Source organism: Macrobrachium rosenbergii, chromosome 43, assembly GCF_040412425.1.
Source record: "Macrobrachium rosenbergii isolate ZJJX-2024 chromosome 43, ASM4041242v1, whole genome shotgun sequence".
NCBI lineage: Eukaryota > Metazoa > Arthropoda > Malacostraca > Decapoda > Palaemonidae > Macrobrachium > Macrobrachium rosenbergii.
The window spans coordinates 22077339-22095671 of NC_089783.1; the positions used below are offsets into that span (position 1 = coordinate 22077339).

General features: G+C 39.7%; 1 protein-coding gene across 1 annotated transcript in view; it reads right to left on the reverse strand.

Moving 5' to 3' along the window:
- LOC136828642 (non-lysosomal glucosylceramidase) overlaps positions 1 to 18333 on the reverse strand; it is a 110765-nt gene that overhangs the window by 64807 nt on the left and 27625 nt on the right. The window contains exons 4-6 of the mRNA XM_067086680.1: positions 13160 to 13322; positions 9227 to 9347; positions 6307 to 6425 (exon numbers count right to left, since the gene is read on the reverse strand). Coding sequence (XP_066942781.1) covers positions 6307 to 6425; positions 9227 to 9347; positions 13160 to 13322 — 403 coding nt within the window. The remainder of the gene's footprint in view (positions 1 to 6306; positions 6426 to 9226; positions 9348 to 13159; positions 13323 to 18333) is intronic.

Consider the following 18333-nt stretch of genomic DNA (forward strand, 5'->3'; position numbering starts at 1 on the left):
GTGGTGACTTCCCTCAACTTCAAAGCAGGATGAATCAGGGGTTCCCTCTTTGGGCAACTATGAGCAACCATAATTTCAAGCACAGAGTGGTTTCTCCTTCAAGCACAGTGCGTAACCTTCATAGCATAGGACAACGGAGGAGACAAAGAGATAGTCCAGGAGTGGCGGTATTAGCTAGAGAAATCCTTCCCATGACTATGCTGATGACTAATGTCCATTATTATAAAGAGACTACTGCCAAAACCTAACACTGATGATCCTAGGAAGTTGTACCATAGAGGCTTTGACTTGACCCAGGACTGGAACTGGATAGGTTGGAAAGAACAAGGAACTGGGTTAACACCAGCTATACTGGCTAGCAGGCAGCTAACATCAGAAATACTTTCATGGCCAAGGGAGCTGGTAAGCAATAACAGATTTTCTAAGGTGTGGCCATGAGTGGAGGAACAAAAGTGAAAAAAGATAGATGGAGCAGACTGACAAAGGAATGGATGGAGCAGATTGACTTAAGAACAGTTGTTCTCCCAGTGGCAGAACAACTGTTAACTGGGTTAATATTGTAATGAGGAGAATGGCTGGAAACAGAGGCTGGCACTGATATTATATCCAGTCACTAGGATGCTATAGGGACCTGTCGTGACAGCTCAATGGTATTGTAAGTGGCTTCCTAATATGGTGGTCTTGAGTTAAAATCTCATTCAGATTCTTGATAAATTTTCATAGGCACATGTACTAAGACTATGAAGAACAATACTGTTCTTTAAGATGAGGATAAAAAACACAGTTTGATGGGGGAAAACCTATTTTTGGTGGTTGTTGTTGAGTCCTTAAGGAGTTACCTTCCATGGATCTTTCAGAGCTCCATGGTGACAAAACTAATATCAAAGAATTCTCTTTTAGTTGGTTTCGTGGCCAGGTATTGTGGCATAATGATAAACACTATAACACGTGATGAAGTATGTAATGAACTCAAAGATAAGAGAGCTCTTTCCCTTATCTTACAGCGAAGCTGTACCCTGGCTCTTTCCTTCACCAAAGCCCGGAAGAAGAGGAAGTGATTAATGTGCATGTACAGTCCACCATATCATTGACAACGGACTGGCGTGGAGAGCAAGAAAATGCACATTGAGACATCTCGCCAAGGGTTATCAGTATCATCAGGGGTGAATACTGGAGCCCCTATTATCTTCTGATCTGAACTTTTGTAGTCGGAACTGGTTATTTTGTTGTTTCCAGTCAGAATTCTAGAATCAGACCTTGTTTGGGCAGTTTGTATTAACTCTCACTTTTTGCTTATAGGATGAAGTATTTTTACACCTTGGGGTGTACAGGAGTGAACTAATTTCGTTTTCGGGATCATGTACCATGTCCGTTATACATTGCTATTCTGTGGCAAGAACATCTTTGATGTTACTCATAATTTCCTTACGGAAGTGATGAAATGTCGCAAACTGTGTATATCTTTTCGGGGAGCTTGCGCATTCTGGCTGAGCTTTAACAACTGCCTGTTAACCAAGGAGCAGAAGTCCTCGGTGAGTTACTATAGCCCTCCGAGAATGTAGTCATTTCAGTCGGGGTTAGGTGGATCCTAGTATCCCATTTGGGGGAAAGATCCTCTTCAGCATCTGATAGCTGCATGGGGGATGAGTTTCCTCCTGGAGAGTTTCTCCAATGATTAGCTGAAATTTGTGTCCCTGATCCTTCTGGATTCAGCAAGGCCATTTCATTGACAATGTCCACTTCATGTTCATTAGTAGAGATGTCACCCACAGGTAAAGATTCCTCTATTTCCTCTGCGGGATTAACCTTTGAGGTACTGGGGACTGATGTTACTGGGTTTTGGCCCAAAAATATTTTTTGTTCTGAAAAAGGGTTAAACATCTGCTGCCAGAGTTCTGCTGGAAAGATATACTCTCCCCCTTCCTCACCCCTACCAAACCCTAGGACCCATCAAGGCAGCTTAAAAAGAGGTGTTTCATCCCTAAAACTTGCTGCCAGGAGCATACTACAAATTTTGCACATATCTGGTGACCAACCAAATTTTCATTGCTTTTTGCAAGGACTATGCTCATGGCAGGTGGTATGGGCCGTACCCACTGGCAAAAGACAAACCGAGCAATTTGCTGCGGAACACTTGAGCTGAGAGTCCTGCACAATGGCAGGCCCATAGTGATAAAAAACAAGTGTTTCTTGTTCAGTTGTTTATGGCTGTATGCATTTACGCAAGAATATATAACTTTACTAACAATACTTTTATCAATCTCTTTTACTTATTTGACTAGAAGACGGGATGAAGAGATGGAGGAAAAGAAGTTGGTCTATTGTAATTTGGTGTCTCTCGCTGCCTGATTGTATGCTGCTGTCTGCGCCCGTGCGAAATTTAAAAATACTTTATAAATACTGTCATATCAGTATTAACTGCTTACCTAGTAACAAAATCGAATTATTGTAACTCGAACACTACCTGGGTACCTGAGTATTTTAATATTTTTATCACAAAAAGTGTATTTAGTCATGAAAATATGAAAATACAGTAATTAGTGAATATTTCTCAGTGAAAAATACCACAACTGGGCAAATTTTCCACAAATAATGTGTATATATGTTCCACAGAGAAATCCGCAAATACGTGAGTCTGCAAATTATGAGAATACGAGTCCGTGAATCGTGAGAACACGAATGTGGGGGTTTACTGTATACCTGGTCTGAGCTAATGCTTAGTCTAATAATGGGATGTTTCGTAAAAGGGTTACCACTTAACCTAATATAAGGTACTTCCTAACGCAGATTACTTAGATCAAACCAAAGTGTATACGCTATATAAAAGTAAAAATTTTTACTAAGTAGCCTTATAGCTAGGCTACCATTTTATTTTGCACAGATCATTGTTATTATCTAATCCTAGGGTCCTTGGTCTAAGCGAGGCTACTACTTAGGCCCATAATACAGTAGGATATTTCTTAAAAGGTTCTCACTTACTCTAATTTAGGTTACTAAATTAATCTGATCTAGGCTACTGCCTACTGTAGGTTATTGTAAACATCGTATAATCTGAAAAGATTTTCTATATTAATGATAAAATGTGGAACATTACTTTTAGTTAAAACATCTAATTGAAATGACAAATTTTTAAAACAATTTGTACTTTTCATTACTAACAATCAGTGATTATGAATAAGCGCCGGCCATGTGTTGGCAAGAAAAACCAAGTTTTTGGTTTTCACACACAATTTACTAACAATTCCAAAAGTTTAAAACTAAAACTTTAACTGGGACTTAAAACTAAGTACTTAACTTGCTCCTTTAGGTGTTTCCATAATTATTGAATTTTGGAGCACTGACAATAAAAATAATCCGTTCAAAAGATGACCACACTGTCAACAATAAGGTGGACTGCGCATGCGCATTAATCACTTCCTCTTCTTGTAGGTTTTGGCGAAGGAAAGAACCTGGGTACAGTTTTGCTGTAAGATAAGGGAAAGAGCCCTCTTATCTTTGAGTCCATTACGTACTCCATCACGTGTTACAGTGCTATCATTACGACACAATACCTGGCCATGTGACAAACTAAAAGAGAATTCTTTGATATTAGTTTTGTCACCATGGAGCTCTGACAGACTCATGGAAGGTAACTCCTTGAGGACTAAAAAAGCGAATCAGCTATCAAAATAAGACCTTTTCTTGAATGTGAATAATCTTGATATATTGTTAAAATACACTGAAAATCCTTAAGCTTTATGAAGACTACTGAGTTAATTGTCATAGAGTTTGAAACTGAATAGATCACCTGTCAGTGTAAGAGTTTAAGTGTATTTTTAACAATATACTGAGACTTAAACTATAGAAAAGGGTCTTATTTTATCCTTAAGACACATTTCAACAAATAATTGCATTAAAAAACATCAGAACTGCTTCTGGGCTTGAGTTCCTCAGGTTGGTGACCTGATTTGTTAACAAGATACAGATGCAGCACACACAGATGAGCTGAGGCCTGCAAGGGCTGGAGCCAAAGAGTAGGAAAATACCTAGCTTGCAGAATTCTGTAAATTGAGTCCTCATACCAAACAATACAGAGGAAACAAGTCAAGATGGCTAATTTGACAGTGACAGAGGGAATGTTTCTATTATTACCTGACTGCTGTCTTTGCCAAACATGCTACCTTTGCTAAAATAAATACAAAAAGGATTGTCTCGAAGAGCACTATGGGTCATCTGTAAGAAGTCAAAGAGGAGGTACCTTGATGGATCATATAAGACCTTTGAATTTAATGTTTGCTAAAAAATTACATAAGAATATAAACAAAACAAAAAGGTGTAAGGATTTTAGGAGAAAGGAATTTGCTTCAGATGGGTAGAAAACATGCAAGCCATGAAAGAGAGATACTGTACATAGAGAAGTGTTAAAATTTCCCTTTTGCATAGTAGTACATGAATGTTAAATATGTCTTGTCTAGCAGGAGGAATAGAAGGAATATGTCATATACTTTAATAAGCAGAAAGAGTAACACAGCCCAATCACAGGTGTGGCTAGAAGCAGAACAGCTGCTACAGCCACTACAGCAATGATGGTCTCGAGAGTACTAACAGGGCCTTAATTGTGGTCCTAAGGGGAAGAGCAACATTATCCACAACAGCTGCTAATGCCAGAAGAGTGGAAAAGGACACAATAGCTGCCAGAGGCAGGTCTACTACTGGAAACAGATTAACAGTTAGACCCATGGGAGTCATTCTAGCTCTCTTGGAGCTAGAATGACAAGTAATTTGGCAGCAGGTTGCTAGCAAGGACGGATGAGATGCAAGTGTCAGCAGCATCCCCGGGCCTCACAAATTGTTCAGGTGGTGATAAAACCTTGAACAATAGTCACTGCGTGCTAAACGGTTCAGGAAGGGGCCAACTCTAAACAACAGTTTCAAGAGGCCAGTAAACTAATGAAACCTCCAGTTCAACATGGACTTCAGCCTGAGTACAAATCACAAAAAATCTCTGCAAACAGGATGAACATCTATTAGGCTCCAGCTAATGATCATCCTTCAAACAAAGCTCCAGCTAATGATCATCCTTCAAACAAAGAAGACTGAAGCAGCATGAGAGATGCAGGTTCTTAATGTGCCCAACCCCTATGGGTGAGTAGCACACTGCCAGTTGGCTCATGTTACTTCACCACTGGAGAACCAAATTGTTATTTACCACTACAGAATAACTCAAAGCAGGAACTGATAAAGTAGAATGGGAACAAATGGTGCCTCCAAAGCAGAAGACATACAATAGCTGCCTCTTCTGACAACTTCTATGAGCTTGTAACAGAAGGACCACCTTACAGGAGTAAAATTCTTAAACATATCATATTATTTCACAGGAGCATGCTTGACCCTAATAAGAGCTATAATGTGAATGAAGGTCTTTACCAATACTAACTATGCAACTATTGCACAGCCTGATCTTCCAATCCTCTGCACCTGTGATGAGCCATGGCTCTAAATTCGAAATAGCTGAAACCTAGGGGATCAGTTCACGGAAGTTATGCCCACACAGTGCTTGCAAGATCAGATGCGTAAAACTCTATTACACTTAACAAAATAAAATACCAAACCCAGTCACCAAAATAATGATCAAATATAAAAGCAAATAACATACACTTCCAATGACAAGCATAAACAAAAAACTCCTAAACAGAAAGAAAACTTTCACCATAAGAAAGTCCACTACAAAGAAGGCAACCCCACAGCAAATGGAAATACACCCAGTTTCTATGAAAATGCTTGAAAAAGGAAAAGCAAAAGAAGTTGAATTAAATGATCAGGGAACAGGGCACTCATACTGTGCCACTGAACTATCACTAACATTTTACCTGGATATGTGTGAACTGGAAAATACCAACTCTTTAAAAACCCTTCATCCAAACACTGATATGAAATATTTACTATGAAATGAAAAGCTCAACTAATGAGATTGAAGATACTGCTAAAACTAGCAAAGAGGTCAGCAAATAAACAATTTATGAACCAGTTTACTTGCTAGGCCCAGCAAACAACAAAGAAAGCACCTTTCCTGAAAGTTTAGCAGTACAGCTGTTCTATTTCTTTGAAGGTTATGCATGGATTTCATTTGGATGCATGAACAGGCATGTAACTAACGGTTTTTTTGTGCAACAAAGTACATCTCAGTACAAAGGAGGCATAATATCTCTAATCACACAGCAAGAAAATGAACTGCTCCTATTAACTCTTCAATACCATCTTGAACTTTCATGTATATTGACTCCTGAAAATATTTTACAGTATATCAAAACCAATTCATAAAATTACCTGTTCTCTAATGGCTAAACAATATCGCAGATTTAAACTCCTTAACGTCTGATGAAGAACAACACCTTTAACCTTATTTTCCTCTGAATGCCTTTCAAAACTTTCACTCCAACATTCACCTGCCAAAAAAAAAAAGAAAAGTCAACAAGATATATATACAAAAACACTGTAGATATGTTTCTAGTCATTCTAGATTACTTATACATATCCTGAACTTATCACCACATGTAAGAATACAATTTTTTCTAAACAAAATTTATTTCATTACAACCCATCACTTTATAGCTGCCTCATATTCACAACAGCCATGTGTAACCCACTTGATTTGATGGATGATTTTAATCACATCAGAGTTTGCACCTCTTCACTGCAAAAATTAACTTTACCTCTTGCCATCTCAAGGATATTAGCACTTTGTTCCTATGCAGACAATGTATTTGGCAGTCAACTCCTGCCATTTGTTGATTAGTTTATGAAACAATAGCCAAAAGTAAATATTTGGAAACTCTTCATCATAAATAGAATATGGTGGGTTATCATTATTTTCATATATAAAGTTAAAGTCAAAGTATAGATGTACACCTACTGTATATTTTGAGAGCAAGATACATTTTTTGCAATATAAACAATGTTTTAATAGCATAGTTGCTTGTTTCGTCCTCAAGTTACCTTCCATGGGTCTGTCAAGAGCTCCATGGTGACAAAAATATCAAAGAATTCTCTTTTAGTTGGTCCCGTGGCCAGGCATTGTGTCGTAATGATAAACACTATAACACGTGATGGAGTGTGCAATGGGGTCAAAGATAAGAGGGCTTTTTCCCTTATCTTACAATGAAGCTGTACCCAAGTCCTTTCCTTCATCAAACCTTCTACAAGAGGAAGTGATTATTGCATATGCACAGTCCACCATCTTCCTGGCAACAGACTGGCAAGAGACCAGGAAGCCATTACCTTTCGTTGGTCGACTTGGAATGGATTCATTTCTCGTCAGTGCTCCAAAATTCAATAATTATACTTAGTTTTAATTCCTGTTAAAGTTTTAAACTTTTGTAATTGGTAGTTTATTTGTGTGAAAGCTGAAAATCTGGTTTTTCCACTAACACATGGCCGGCGTTAAGTCGTAATTGCAGACTGTTAATAGTGAAAAGTAAAAATTGTTTTAAAATCTGTCATTTCAATTAGATGTTTTAACTAAAAGAAAAGTTCCACAATTTATCATGTATCACTGAATCATGAAAATATGGAATGTGATAAATATATAAATAAAGATAAAATCCACAGAGGATTTTATCTTTATTAATTTATCATCAATATAGAAAATCCTTTCAGATTATACGATGTCTACAATAATCTCAGCAGTCGTCTAGATCGGATTAAGTGAGAATAACTTAGACTGGGTAAATAGTGGATAAATAGTGGATGTTGTCTGTAGCCTAAAACCTAGGATTACATATCCTAAAGTGTGAACTTAGACTAGGCAGCCTAGGATTAGATAAAAACAATAACCTGGCAGCCTAGCTATAAGGTTACATATTAGTGAATTTCTGTTTTATACAGCCTATACATTTAAGAATGATCTAAATACAGTAATCTGGAATAGGCAATACCCTATACTGTACTAGGTTAAAAGAGAACATTTTAAGAAATATCCTATTATTGGCCTCAGCGGTAGTTTAGACCAAATAGCCTAGGATTAGATATAAACAGTGACCTGTGCTAGATAAAAATGGTAACCTAGTTTTACAGCTTGGTAGCCTATATGTAAGGCTACATATTAGTGGGATTCTTATGCAGCCTGTATCCTCAAAGGTGATATAAACCTAGAGTAGGCAGCAGCCAAACTAGATTAAGTAGGAACCCTTTTAGGGGATATCCTATTACAGTATTAGCATAAAACAGTAGTTTAGATTTAATAAAGCAGTGGCCAAATATCAGATAAAAGAGTATCTCAGCCAGATAAAACAGTAAACTATATTATAAGAGGGTTCTTTCCCATATAGTTTAAATCCTTAACTGTGATTTAAATAAGCCTAGACTAGGAAGTGGCCTTGAATAGATTAAGCAAGAACCCTTCAAGAAATCCTCTATTCTTAGCTTAAAAGAAGATAATGCTAGAAGCATTAACCTGAGCCAAATAAAACAGTAGCTTGGGTTAAACACACAAATTAGTTTATAGCAGCTAGCCTGAATGGCATGACATTCAAAAATTAAATTTCACATAGCCCTTGCAAAAGGACTAACAGTGTATAGTAATAAAGTTATATACAGTTGTTAAAATTAACCTAAACCTTAGCGGGTTTAAGTTAATATAGCTATTTGACACATACTGTATAGCAATTTGGTAAATAAAATATTACAGCTGCACACTTGTAATCAAGTTAGCCAGTAATATCAAATATACTATCTGCACAAGGATAACAGACAATTAGTACTAACTAGTTTCTCATACAAACTTGTTCTATATCACTACTGGGCTGCCATTATGCAGGACCCTCAGGTCAGTTGTTCTGCAGCAAATTGCTCCATTCGCTTTCTACCAATGGGTACGGCCCATAGCAACTGCCATGGGCATAGTCCTTGCAAAAAACAATGAAAATTTGGTTGGTCTACAGATATGTGCAAAATTTGTAGTATGGTCTTGGCAGCAAGTTTTAGGGATGAAACAGCTTGCTTTAATCTGTCTCAATGGGTCCTAGAGTTCAGCAGAGGTGAGGAAGGGGGAAATTATATCTTCCCGGCAGAACTCTGGCAGCAGATATTTTAAGCTGATACTTTAAGTATTCTGTGCACATATACCACCCACCAGGAGTACTGGGACTTCCTTTCTAGTATGAATGAAATGCCTCAGATTTTCTGCACATACACAGGTAAGCCATTTAAAAGAAATGGGTTTATGTTGAAACAAATTTGAATTACTTACCATTTCTATCACAGCTTCCTCCTGTTCCATTTTTGAACGTGAAAGTTATAGATACATCTCTGGGTTCAGAGTTATGGTTCTCAATATTCCAAACAAAAACTCCTACAGGCAAACAAGAATCCTGTAAAAGAAAATTTGAAACCATATATAATATATTTCATTTTAGATGTTATGTTAAAATTCATGAAAACAAAATATTTCAAAAAACTTTTGTTTCTAGACATGAAACTTAGTTTACTTATAACCTGATTAGTAACTAGACATCAGTGAAGACGTAATTAAATAATTAAGAATGTCCCTCTTAACAAGGCCCCTTCTCCCTAATTAAATGTCCAATTTCCTGACTATGTTCTCTACACTTTATCAACTACAGATCCTTTGAATCTGACAATATGCTTGTCAGATGGTTAATATCAAACTGCATGAATTTATAGAATCAAATGTTCAAGACATATGACATATTTCATAGTTTCAACACTCTAGAAGCTTATTATTTAGCGCTTGAAAGGACAATCAAAACTCGATCATCATTAAAGTATTAAATAATGGAATCAAGAAAAGCTATGATTTGAACTTATTAATCTAAATTTTTTTCTAAATGATCATATTTTATAACTGACAATAACCTTTGGCCTTTGATAACTCATCTCTTAGGTTAATCTCAGTGCAGTGTTGATAATTTAAGTACTGTAATTACCAAACTTTTCACCAGAGTACAAATATTATATAAAAAAATGCATACACATGTAACTTTTGCTGTTAACAAAAAAAGAATTTTGACGGAAGATCAAATGTATACCCCCTTTATTACCCACATTCAACTCCTATTGATGAAGCTTACAACACTATTTTGATTGTGTGGGGTGGTGAAGGTGAGTTCAGCAAAGGTCTTATGCCACTACCTGGTCCTGAATCTAAGTACTAAATATAATCAGAGAATTTTTGTCAGTATCAATGGTTTTTTTATGTCATCATAAAACCTGATATACTGTTAAGTCTTTCACAAACTGTTTATGCTATTATATTCTCTGTTCTTCCACCTTGCTTGTCTTCTTTCCTAGTACAGTCCAACCTCTTAAATCTGGCACTCAGTGGTCCAGCAACTCCCATTAACTGGGACAATTTTAAATTAGCCGCCATTAGTTCTTGAGTGGCTATGAGGGTGGTGCCACACATTTCAGTTTTTGGATTTTTTGGGATTCAGAACTGAAGCTTGCTCCATAAATATACAAGCACAATTTATTTCCAACGAAAACATTCTGTGAAACTCAAAAATATACTGCATACAAAGGAACCGTAATTTGAGTATCTATACTCGTGTATCATCCAAAATTGTGTATCATGCAATCATTATAATTTCATCCAAAAACATGATTTCATCATACACATCATGTATACATAGTGAGATATGTATTTTCAGCATATTACACTAGGCTATGCTTTCTACGCCCATCTAAGTTTTGGAAGATAACACTGATATGCATAGGCTATTATATCCGAGTTATCATTTAACTAATAAATAGGTCTAGAAGCAAGAGTTCATTATGTTAAATGTAAATCTTCATACATTAAATCAGGTTTACCAACCTTGTGACTTGTCTAAGAATTCATTATTACTGTACTACTTATAATTAGCAACCACTTTACCACATGTAAGACACTGGCATAAACAACAGCAAGTACTGACATAAACAACTGAATCGAGAAACACGTTTATTAGGGGTTGTGTTACGACTTGTTAAAATTTGCAAATTTTCAGTGGTGACATCCATAAATGAAAATAAAATAAATCTTTATTTAGCCTTCATGCAACTGAGAGGAAAGTGTTATGAAAGTACGATGCCACTAAATTTATGGTTGCAGCTGTGGCTGAAGAAACAAATATTGTGCAAGCCACAAAACATTTTGGAAGCAGCTAAAGCAACATCTGACACTAGCAGAATCACACCTATACAGTACTTCATTTAACTTACTACATTTATAAATAAGGTAAGTTGTATTTTTAAACTCAGCCTTGATAATTTACGAAAAAACTAATCTCCGAAATGTGTTCCATTTAGCGACTAATAGCTAGGATGATGTCAGTAAAATGCAATCAGCTGATGATTTTAAAAAGGTAAAACATTATCAGAATGCAAATGGTGCCTGAACGCTTTGTTCATAAATCATACTATAATAATATGACAATAATGCATGAAATATAACTGCATACAGTATCTAAAAAAAATTTAATACAATGTTCATTCCTAATACAGGTACACAATCCTTTATACAAAATTCTAAAAACAGAAAACACTTTGTTGAAAGTAGTGTCAATTTATAAGGTTGGTGGTTTGGCATGCTAATGGCTGACCTGAGTCATTTGGTTGTGTGCTGCTACTGACCTTAGAAAATCCCAAGAAAAAAATAATTGTATCTGCCAAGCCGTAGAGTCCTCTCTCTCTCTCTCTCTCTCTCTCTCTCTCTCTCTCTCTCTCTCTCTCTCTCTCTCTCTCTCTCTCTCTCTCTCTCTCTCTCTCTAACCAATGGGTATTAGCACATATGCACACACTGTGTGTGTTCATAATGTTTTAAAAATGTATAGTACATGTAATACATTTTTGGAAGACAAAAAAATCAAAATTTTTGAAAGTAAATTGTATTTTTCCTAACTATATAAACCTGAAGTCCTTTACATTAGGAGTTACTTTCAGTGTAGGCTGGAAACGGCCATTAAACTCTTGAGCAAGGTGGTTAGGCAGTAACTACTGCCAGGTAGGCGGGAATACCCACATGCCCGGATGAAAACATTCCAGTTTGACTTTCAGTCCAGGTTCAGATTGAGGGGTGGCATGAGGTGGGCATAATATGTAATGTAAAGGACCTTAGGTGTGTATGGTTAGGAAAAATACAATTTACTTTAAAAAATTGGCATTTGTTCCAACACGATATACAAACAGTCGGTCCTTTACATTAGGAAGACTCACTGGTTGGAGGGAGGGATCTGAGTGAGTTTCCTGAACTGATTGGAGTTCTGCACACCTGGGCTACTCATCCTGGTCGAAAGAGCGAGGAGGAGTACCCGAGCCTCTGACATATTGATTGGAGTGTAGGAACTGCAAGATCAAACGTCAGACACTGGACCTTTTCGCATGAGTGAGGAAATGTGACTCATACGAAATAAGCTGGAAGAATCTTAGAGTATGAGGCAGTAAGGAAAAGCTGAGATAGGGTTTCCCTTATTGCCAGACTCTCCTTCCTCCCCTTGCTAGAGGAAGGAGCGAAATTGCTTCTATGATTCTAGGAGAAAAATAGAACGGGTCCTCGATGTGTAGTATCAACGCATCAGCGCCAGGTCCAGCACGTGTTGGTTCGAGTCCTATTCTCATCCGGAAGGAGGAGAAGTAGAAGGACAGGGAAGGAGGAGGAAGAGAGGCCAGTCACTCTCGGTATCCTTCTCACTTCCAGAACCAACACCTTAGGCGAGATGCTAATTGTCCTCTTGAAGGCGCCAGGTAAGAAATGTTTTAAGCGCTAGAAAACATTGAAAGGTGCCAGGAGATCAGAATTCGACAGTGTGCTTTTAAAGTGGTTTAAGCTCCGACGAACCGAGGGTGTAAGATTTCTGGAGAGATACTTATGGAGCAGGCCAGAATTTCCATAAGGAACTAAACCTAACAAATGACAGTGATTATTCATAAGTTTTTTTCTACTTCTGACAACATAGCAACACATATGTTAAATGACCTCGCAAGTCTGTGTTTACGTAGTGGTTTTTTTGGGGTGATTTCTGTCATCTGGGACTTTCTGTGGTCCGGCAGTGGCCTGGTCCCAAGAGAGCCAGTTTAAAGAGGTCGGATTGTATTCTGTTTTATGCTTTTGCTTTCTCATCTCATAAACAGTACAGTAATTATGAACATAAAACTCAAGAACCTTACTGTACTTGATACTTACTTTATAATTGTGTGGAATAACAGGTGATATCTGACGACAAATGAGACGAATACTTTGTTCCTTAATATTATATACAGTCCAAGATCTTGGATATAACCCACAATAGAGGCCATCAGCACCACTAAACCCCCAATCCCAAGCACCTAAATATTTCTTTGGCTTACTGGAAAGTAAAAATTAATTTATTAACATAATCTTATAGTCTTAAAGAATAGGTTTTATATCTAAAGGAAAAACTGATCACTATAGCATATCGGTACAAAGAAGCATAAATACTGCTGTACACAAATGAACTTCCTTACAAACAAATACATTAAGATTCAGTTTTATTTTCATATCAAAATCATTAACTACTTTGGATTTTCATTTCCTAATATGTAAGATATGATTTTTTTAAACAAAAATTGATTTCTTCAGTACAAACACATCACTTTATGACTTTTCAGGTGCACTAGCTCCCTTTCCGAACACACTTAAAAGAAGCAGGCTCTGGTTTGCTGCCCATCCATCTGTGATATACAAACTAGGAATTGGCATATTTATAAAAGAAAAGGGGAGAGATAAAATATGCAAAAGGAAAAATAAAAAAAAAGTGGATTAAATGCACCTTCATGCAATTCCTGACATCAAGGTCTATAATCAAGACCCATGGAAGAACAATAAAAAGCCAATGCCCAATGACATCACTGAAATAGACACAAGATATGTAGTCAAACGTACAGTAAGTGATTCAATCTATATTCTATAACTGAAGCTTCATCTTGTTGAGGGTTTGGAATTAATTTCTGACACTGGAGATGATTTGAATCTCTTCAGTTCAGCAACCAATCTCCTTCTGTTGGACAAAAGTAAACCAGTACAACTCATTCCTCAGCAAAAGGTTTCATTTCCAAACCTATTGTTGAGGCATTTACAGCAACTGGAACCTAAATACATGTCGAATTTTGAAGATAGAAGCTAGTAATCTCATAGTGGACCAGAAAGTAACAAATTTTCTACATTAACTTATAGTTTCCCTAACTATACAAGCCAGATCCTTTTATGAAGAAATATCCTTTAGTGTGAGCTGGAACTGATCAATGAAACTCAGTATCATAGTAGTTAAATGATAGTAAAAGAGTGAGTGAAAGAACCATCTCCACTCATCTACCATAACTGAGCACTCTCCTTCAGCATCAGGGATGAAGTGGGATGGTTGAAATGGGGTTACAGTAAACCCCCCATATTTGCGTTCTCATGATTCGCGGACTCACGCATTCGCGGGTTTCTCTATGGAACATAACTAGCCATTATTCACGGAAAATTCGCCCATTCGCTGTATTTTTCACTGAGAAATATTCACTAATCACTATATTTTCATATAATTTTCATGATTAAATGCAGTTTTTGTGATAAAACTATTAAAATACTCAGGTATATGCATTTTTACAGGGTTTTTCTGTGTTTAAACTATCAAAATGGGCAGTTCTAAGTGTTTTTAGAGGGGTTTTAAGTATTTGCGGATTTTAGCTATTTGCGGGGGGGTGTGGGACGCATCCCTCGCGAATATGGGGGGTTCACTGTATAACAAAAGGCCCTAATTCATACCAAGGAAAAATACAAAATATTTCAAAAAATTTGTTATTTGACCTTTCAGAAATACAAACCATTGTCTACTAGGTTGGCCACTCACTCCTAAGGCCTTTTCGTCATGGGATTTGGGCGAGGGATCATCCTGTATTGACCAACAGAAAGTATTGGCTTCCTTAGTCTCTTGCCAGTCTGTCAAGACTATGGCAGACTGCGCATGCGCATAATCACTTCCTCTTCTAGCAGGTTTGACGAAGGAAATAACCTTGGTACAGCTCTGCTGTAAGAAAGAGCCCTCTTATCTTTAAGTCCATTACATGCTTCATCACGTGTTATATTGTTTATCATTATGACACACTACCTGGCGAAGAGACTGACTAAATGAGAATTCTTTGATATTAGTTTGGTCACCATAGACCTCTGACCATGGAAGGTAACTCCTTGAGGACTCAACAGCAACTACCAAAAACAGGTTTTTCCTATGTCAAAACCTGTTTTTTCATGTGACCTAGGAAAGGAGTGTGGATTTGCCTTTTTAATAAGGGACACTAAAATTAGTGGTTTGTTTGTGATAAGAGTAGGAAAATTGGACCCTCTGAGACATTTGCTGTGACCTCTGGGTACACCTTAAGTGCTTCAACTGGGCATATTGTCTTGTTTGCTACACTGAGTTTTCTTATCAAAATAGGTTTCCTTCTAAAAAGATTCTCATACTTGGCCAGGAATGATGGGCCAGGGGACAATAACTGATGGTCAGCTGTTTGCGTGATGTATCATCCCCGTCTAAGAGAGCCCAGTTCACTAATACGAGCTCCTGATGCTAACGCAATGAAGAAGATCACCTTTTGTGGCATGTGAGTTTTGGTTGTACTGGGTCCGCTGAATTGAGGGGTTGACAGAAGTCTAAGCACATTCAAGGACCAAGTAGGCAAACTGGAAGCCTTTTGGGAGAGGGTCTTTGTAGTGCAAACAGCCAGAGAAGGGAAGTGACAATTTCTATACTAAGAGTAAAAACCGAATCCATAAAGAAAGGGTTTCAATTACACTTCCACGGCGGCCTTGGTAGCCTCCCCTCTGTCCTTCTCTCTCCCTGTAGGTTCTTCCTTATCTCTCCTTCAGTAGAGATCTCTCTCCTTCGCCCTCTTCGCTCACTCGTCAGGCGAAGACCGCGAGGGGGAGGGGTGGCGGGCGGTTGGGCGACCTCTTCTTGGGTACCTCTTCTCGCTTCGTAGGGCAGTTCCCCTCGCAGCGAGAGGAGTTTCCCTCACTAATCATCTTTACTTTTTCTTTCAGGTTGACAGTGAGCATCGCAGACACAGCAGTAGTTGACTGGATATCTCAGGGGATATCTCACATGAAGGAGTCAAGACGTTAATTTAGTGTTGCTTCGGGATCAACCACAATACCTGGCTGGATGACATAGTTCCATGTTGGGATAGTTCCGACTCTGTTCCCGCCAATGTGGATCGATTGCTGTCATTGCTGCTCTTCATGTATGCTGTGGCAATGCCTCTGGCATACCTGTGGTCCATCTGCTCCTGCTGTTCCATGTGTTATGCTCCTATTAACTCGACGACAGCCTCTGGGAAGCTGTTCCTGGTCTCCTACCGCAGCCGTCCTGATCGTTCCAGTCACTGCTGGTGACTTTCATGTAACGTTCCTGGCTGTTGCAGTAGCCCCTGCCTTCAGAACCGCTTCCATAGCTCCTGCATTGGCTGTCCTGATCGTGCCTGTTGCTTCTCCTGGTGGTCATGCCCGGGGCCACTTCTTTTGTGTTCCGGCCAGCTGCCCTGGAGGTTACAATGTCCGCCTTCCTGTAGAAGATATCGGCATGAAGGTGAAGGAAGTCGCCTTGTGGAAGTGACGTTCCTGGCCATTGCAGTAGCTCCTGCCTTCCGAACTGCTGCCATAGCCCCTGCAATGGCTGTCCTGATCATGCCTGCTGCTTCTCCTGGCGGGCGTGCCTGGGGCTTCTTCTGCTGCCAGCTGCCCTGGAGGTTTTGATGTCCGCCATCCTGTAGAAGATGTCGGCGTGAAGGTGTAGGAAGTCACCTTGTGGAAGTGATGTTCCTGGCCATTGCAGTAACTCCTGCCTTCCGAACTGCTGCCGCAGCTCCTGCATGGATCATACCTGCTGCTTCTCCTGGTGGTCGTGTCCTGGGCCACTTACGTTGTGTTCCTGCCTGACTGCCCTGGAGGTTACCATGTTTCATGTCCACCATCCTGTAGAAAATGTCAGAGTGGAAGTGAAGGAAGTCGCCCCGTGGAAGTAGCCATCGTCTTCTTCATCTTATTTTCAATTTTGTCTTCTGCTGCCCCTTCCCTTCCTCTCCCGAGGTCCAAGGGGGTCCCGGGAATTGGACAGACCTCCGTTGGCCAAAGGAGAGGAAGGCTGCTTCTTCCCTTGATGCCCTTGAACGTCTAGGGACTGCCTCCTTCCGAGGAGGCAGTGGGTCTCTCGTTGGCTCTTCCCGACCTTCGGGTTGGGAAACCGATTTGCATAGCCCTGAGTTTTGTGTTTCGGGATCTGCGAGTGAGCAGACCTCGGTTTGCGATCCCGTTCCAAGTCCTAGAAGTTCTGCCTCTAAGACGGGAACTGCTTCGGGCGCTCGTTCGTGAGCCACTCTGAGTGCTCAAGATTCTATGGAATATCGAGTATCCTGATCTGGTCTGGAGAGTATTTGCTCGGCCCAGTTTGGAGGCAGTGCGAGAGAAAGGGCTGAGGCACCCAGGTGTCTCAACTCTTCCTGCCAGCACCACAACCTCTCCCCAAGTGCTTGCCAGTGCTCGGTCGGGTTCCCAGCCTGGTGTCTCGATCCTGTCGGTTCGAACACCAGAAGAAGCAGGGAAGAGATTCCCTTCGGGAGTCCTGTGGGACTTCTAAGCGACTGACTTTCTTCCAGGAGACAAGTTTCTCTCGTTGGCTCTGCCCACCCTTGAGCAGGAACCAATTCGCATTCTCCTGTGGATTCTGGCATTTTGGGGCCACGGGAGCGCAGCCTCTCAAGGGTGCGCCCTCACTGCCAGTCTTGGAAGTCTGCATCTAAGACTGGTTCTGTGCCTGATTCTTTCGATCTCTTAGGAAACTGAAAGCAGACACTCCCAAGTTTTGGGAGTCTCGTGGGTAGCTCGAATTCTATGAATCACGAGCGCTCTCCTGACAAGAGGCACAGGACGATAGAAAATGCCGAGACACCCAGGTGTCTGGGTGCCGAGACACCAGGAGTCTGGGTGCCGAGACGCCAGGAGTCTGGGTGCCGAGACGCCAGGTGTCTTGATACTGCCCACCAGCTGCTTTGGTTGCTCGGCTGGGTTTCATGTTTGTGTCTTGAGCCTTAGGGTTTGAGCATGCAGGATAGACAAAGAATTCCCCTTTGAACCTTCTTCTTGAGGGGCCTCGGCATTGAAGGAGTTTAGAGTTCGGGAACTAGCAATAGTTCATTGCAGACGAGTTCTGCCCTGTCCAGATCCGATTGTGTTCGCGCGATCGGCTCGCCTCGGCTCAGCCCCTGGTTGCACTTAAGAGACTGGCTCGCTCGGCTTGCTCGCCCCGCCTAGCCCTAGGTCGCGCTTCCGAGACTGGCTCAGCTCAGCTAAGCTCGCCC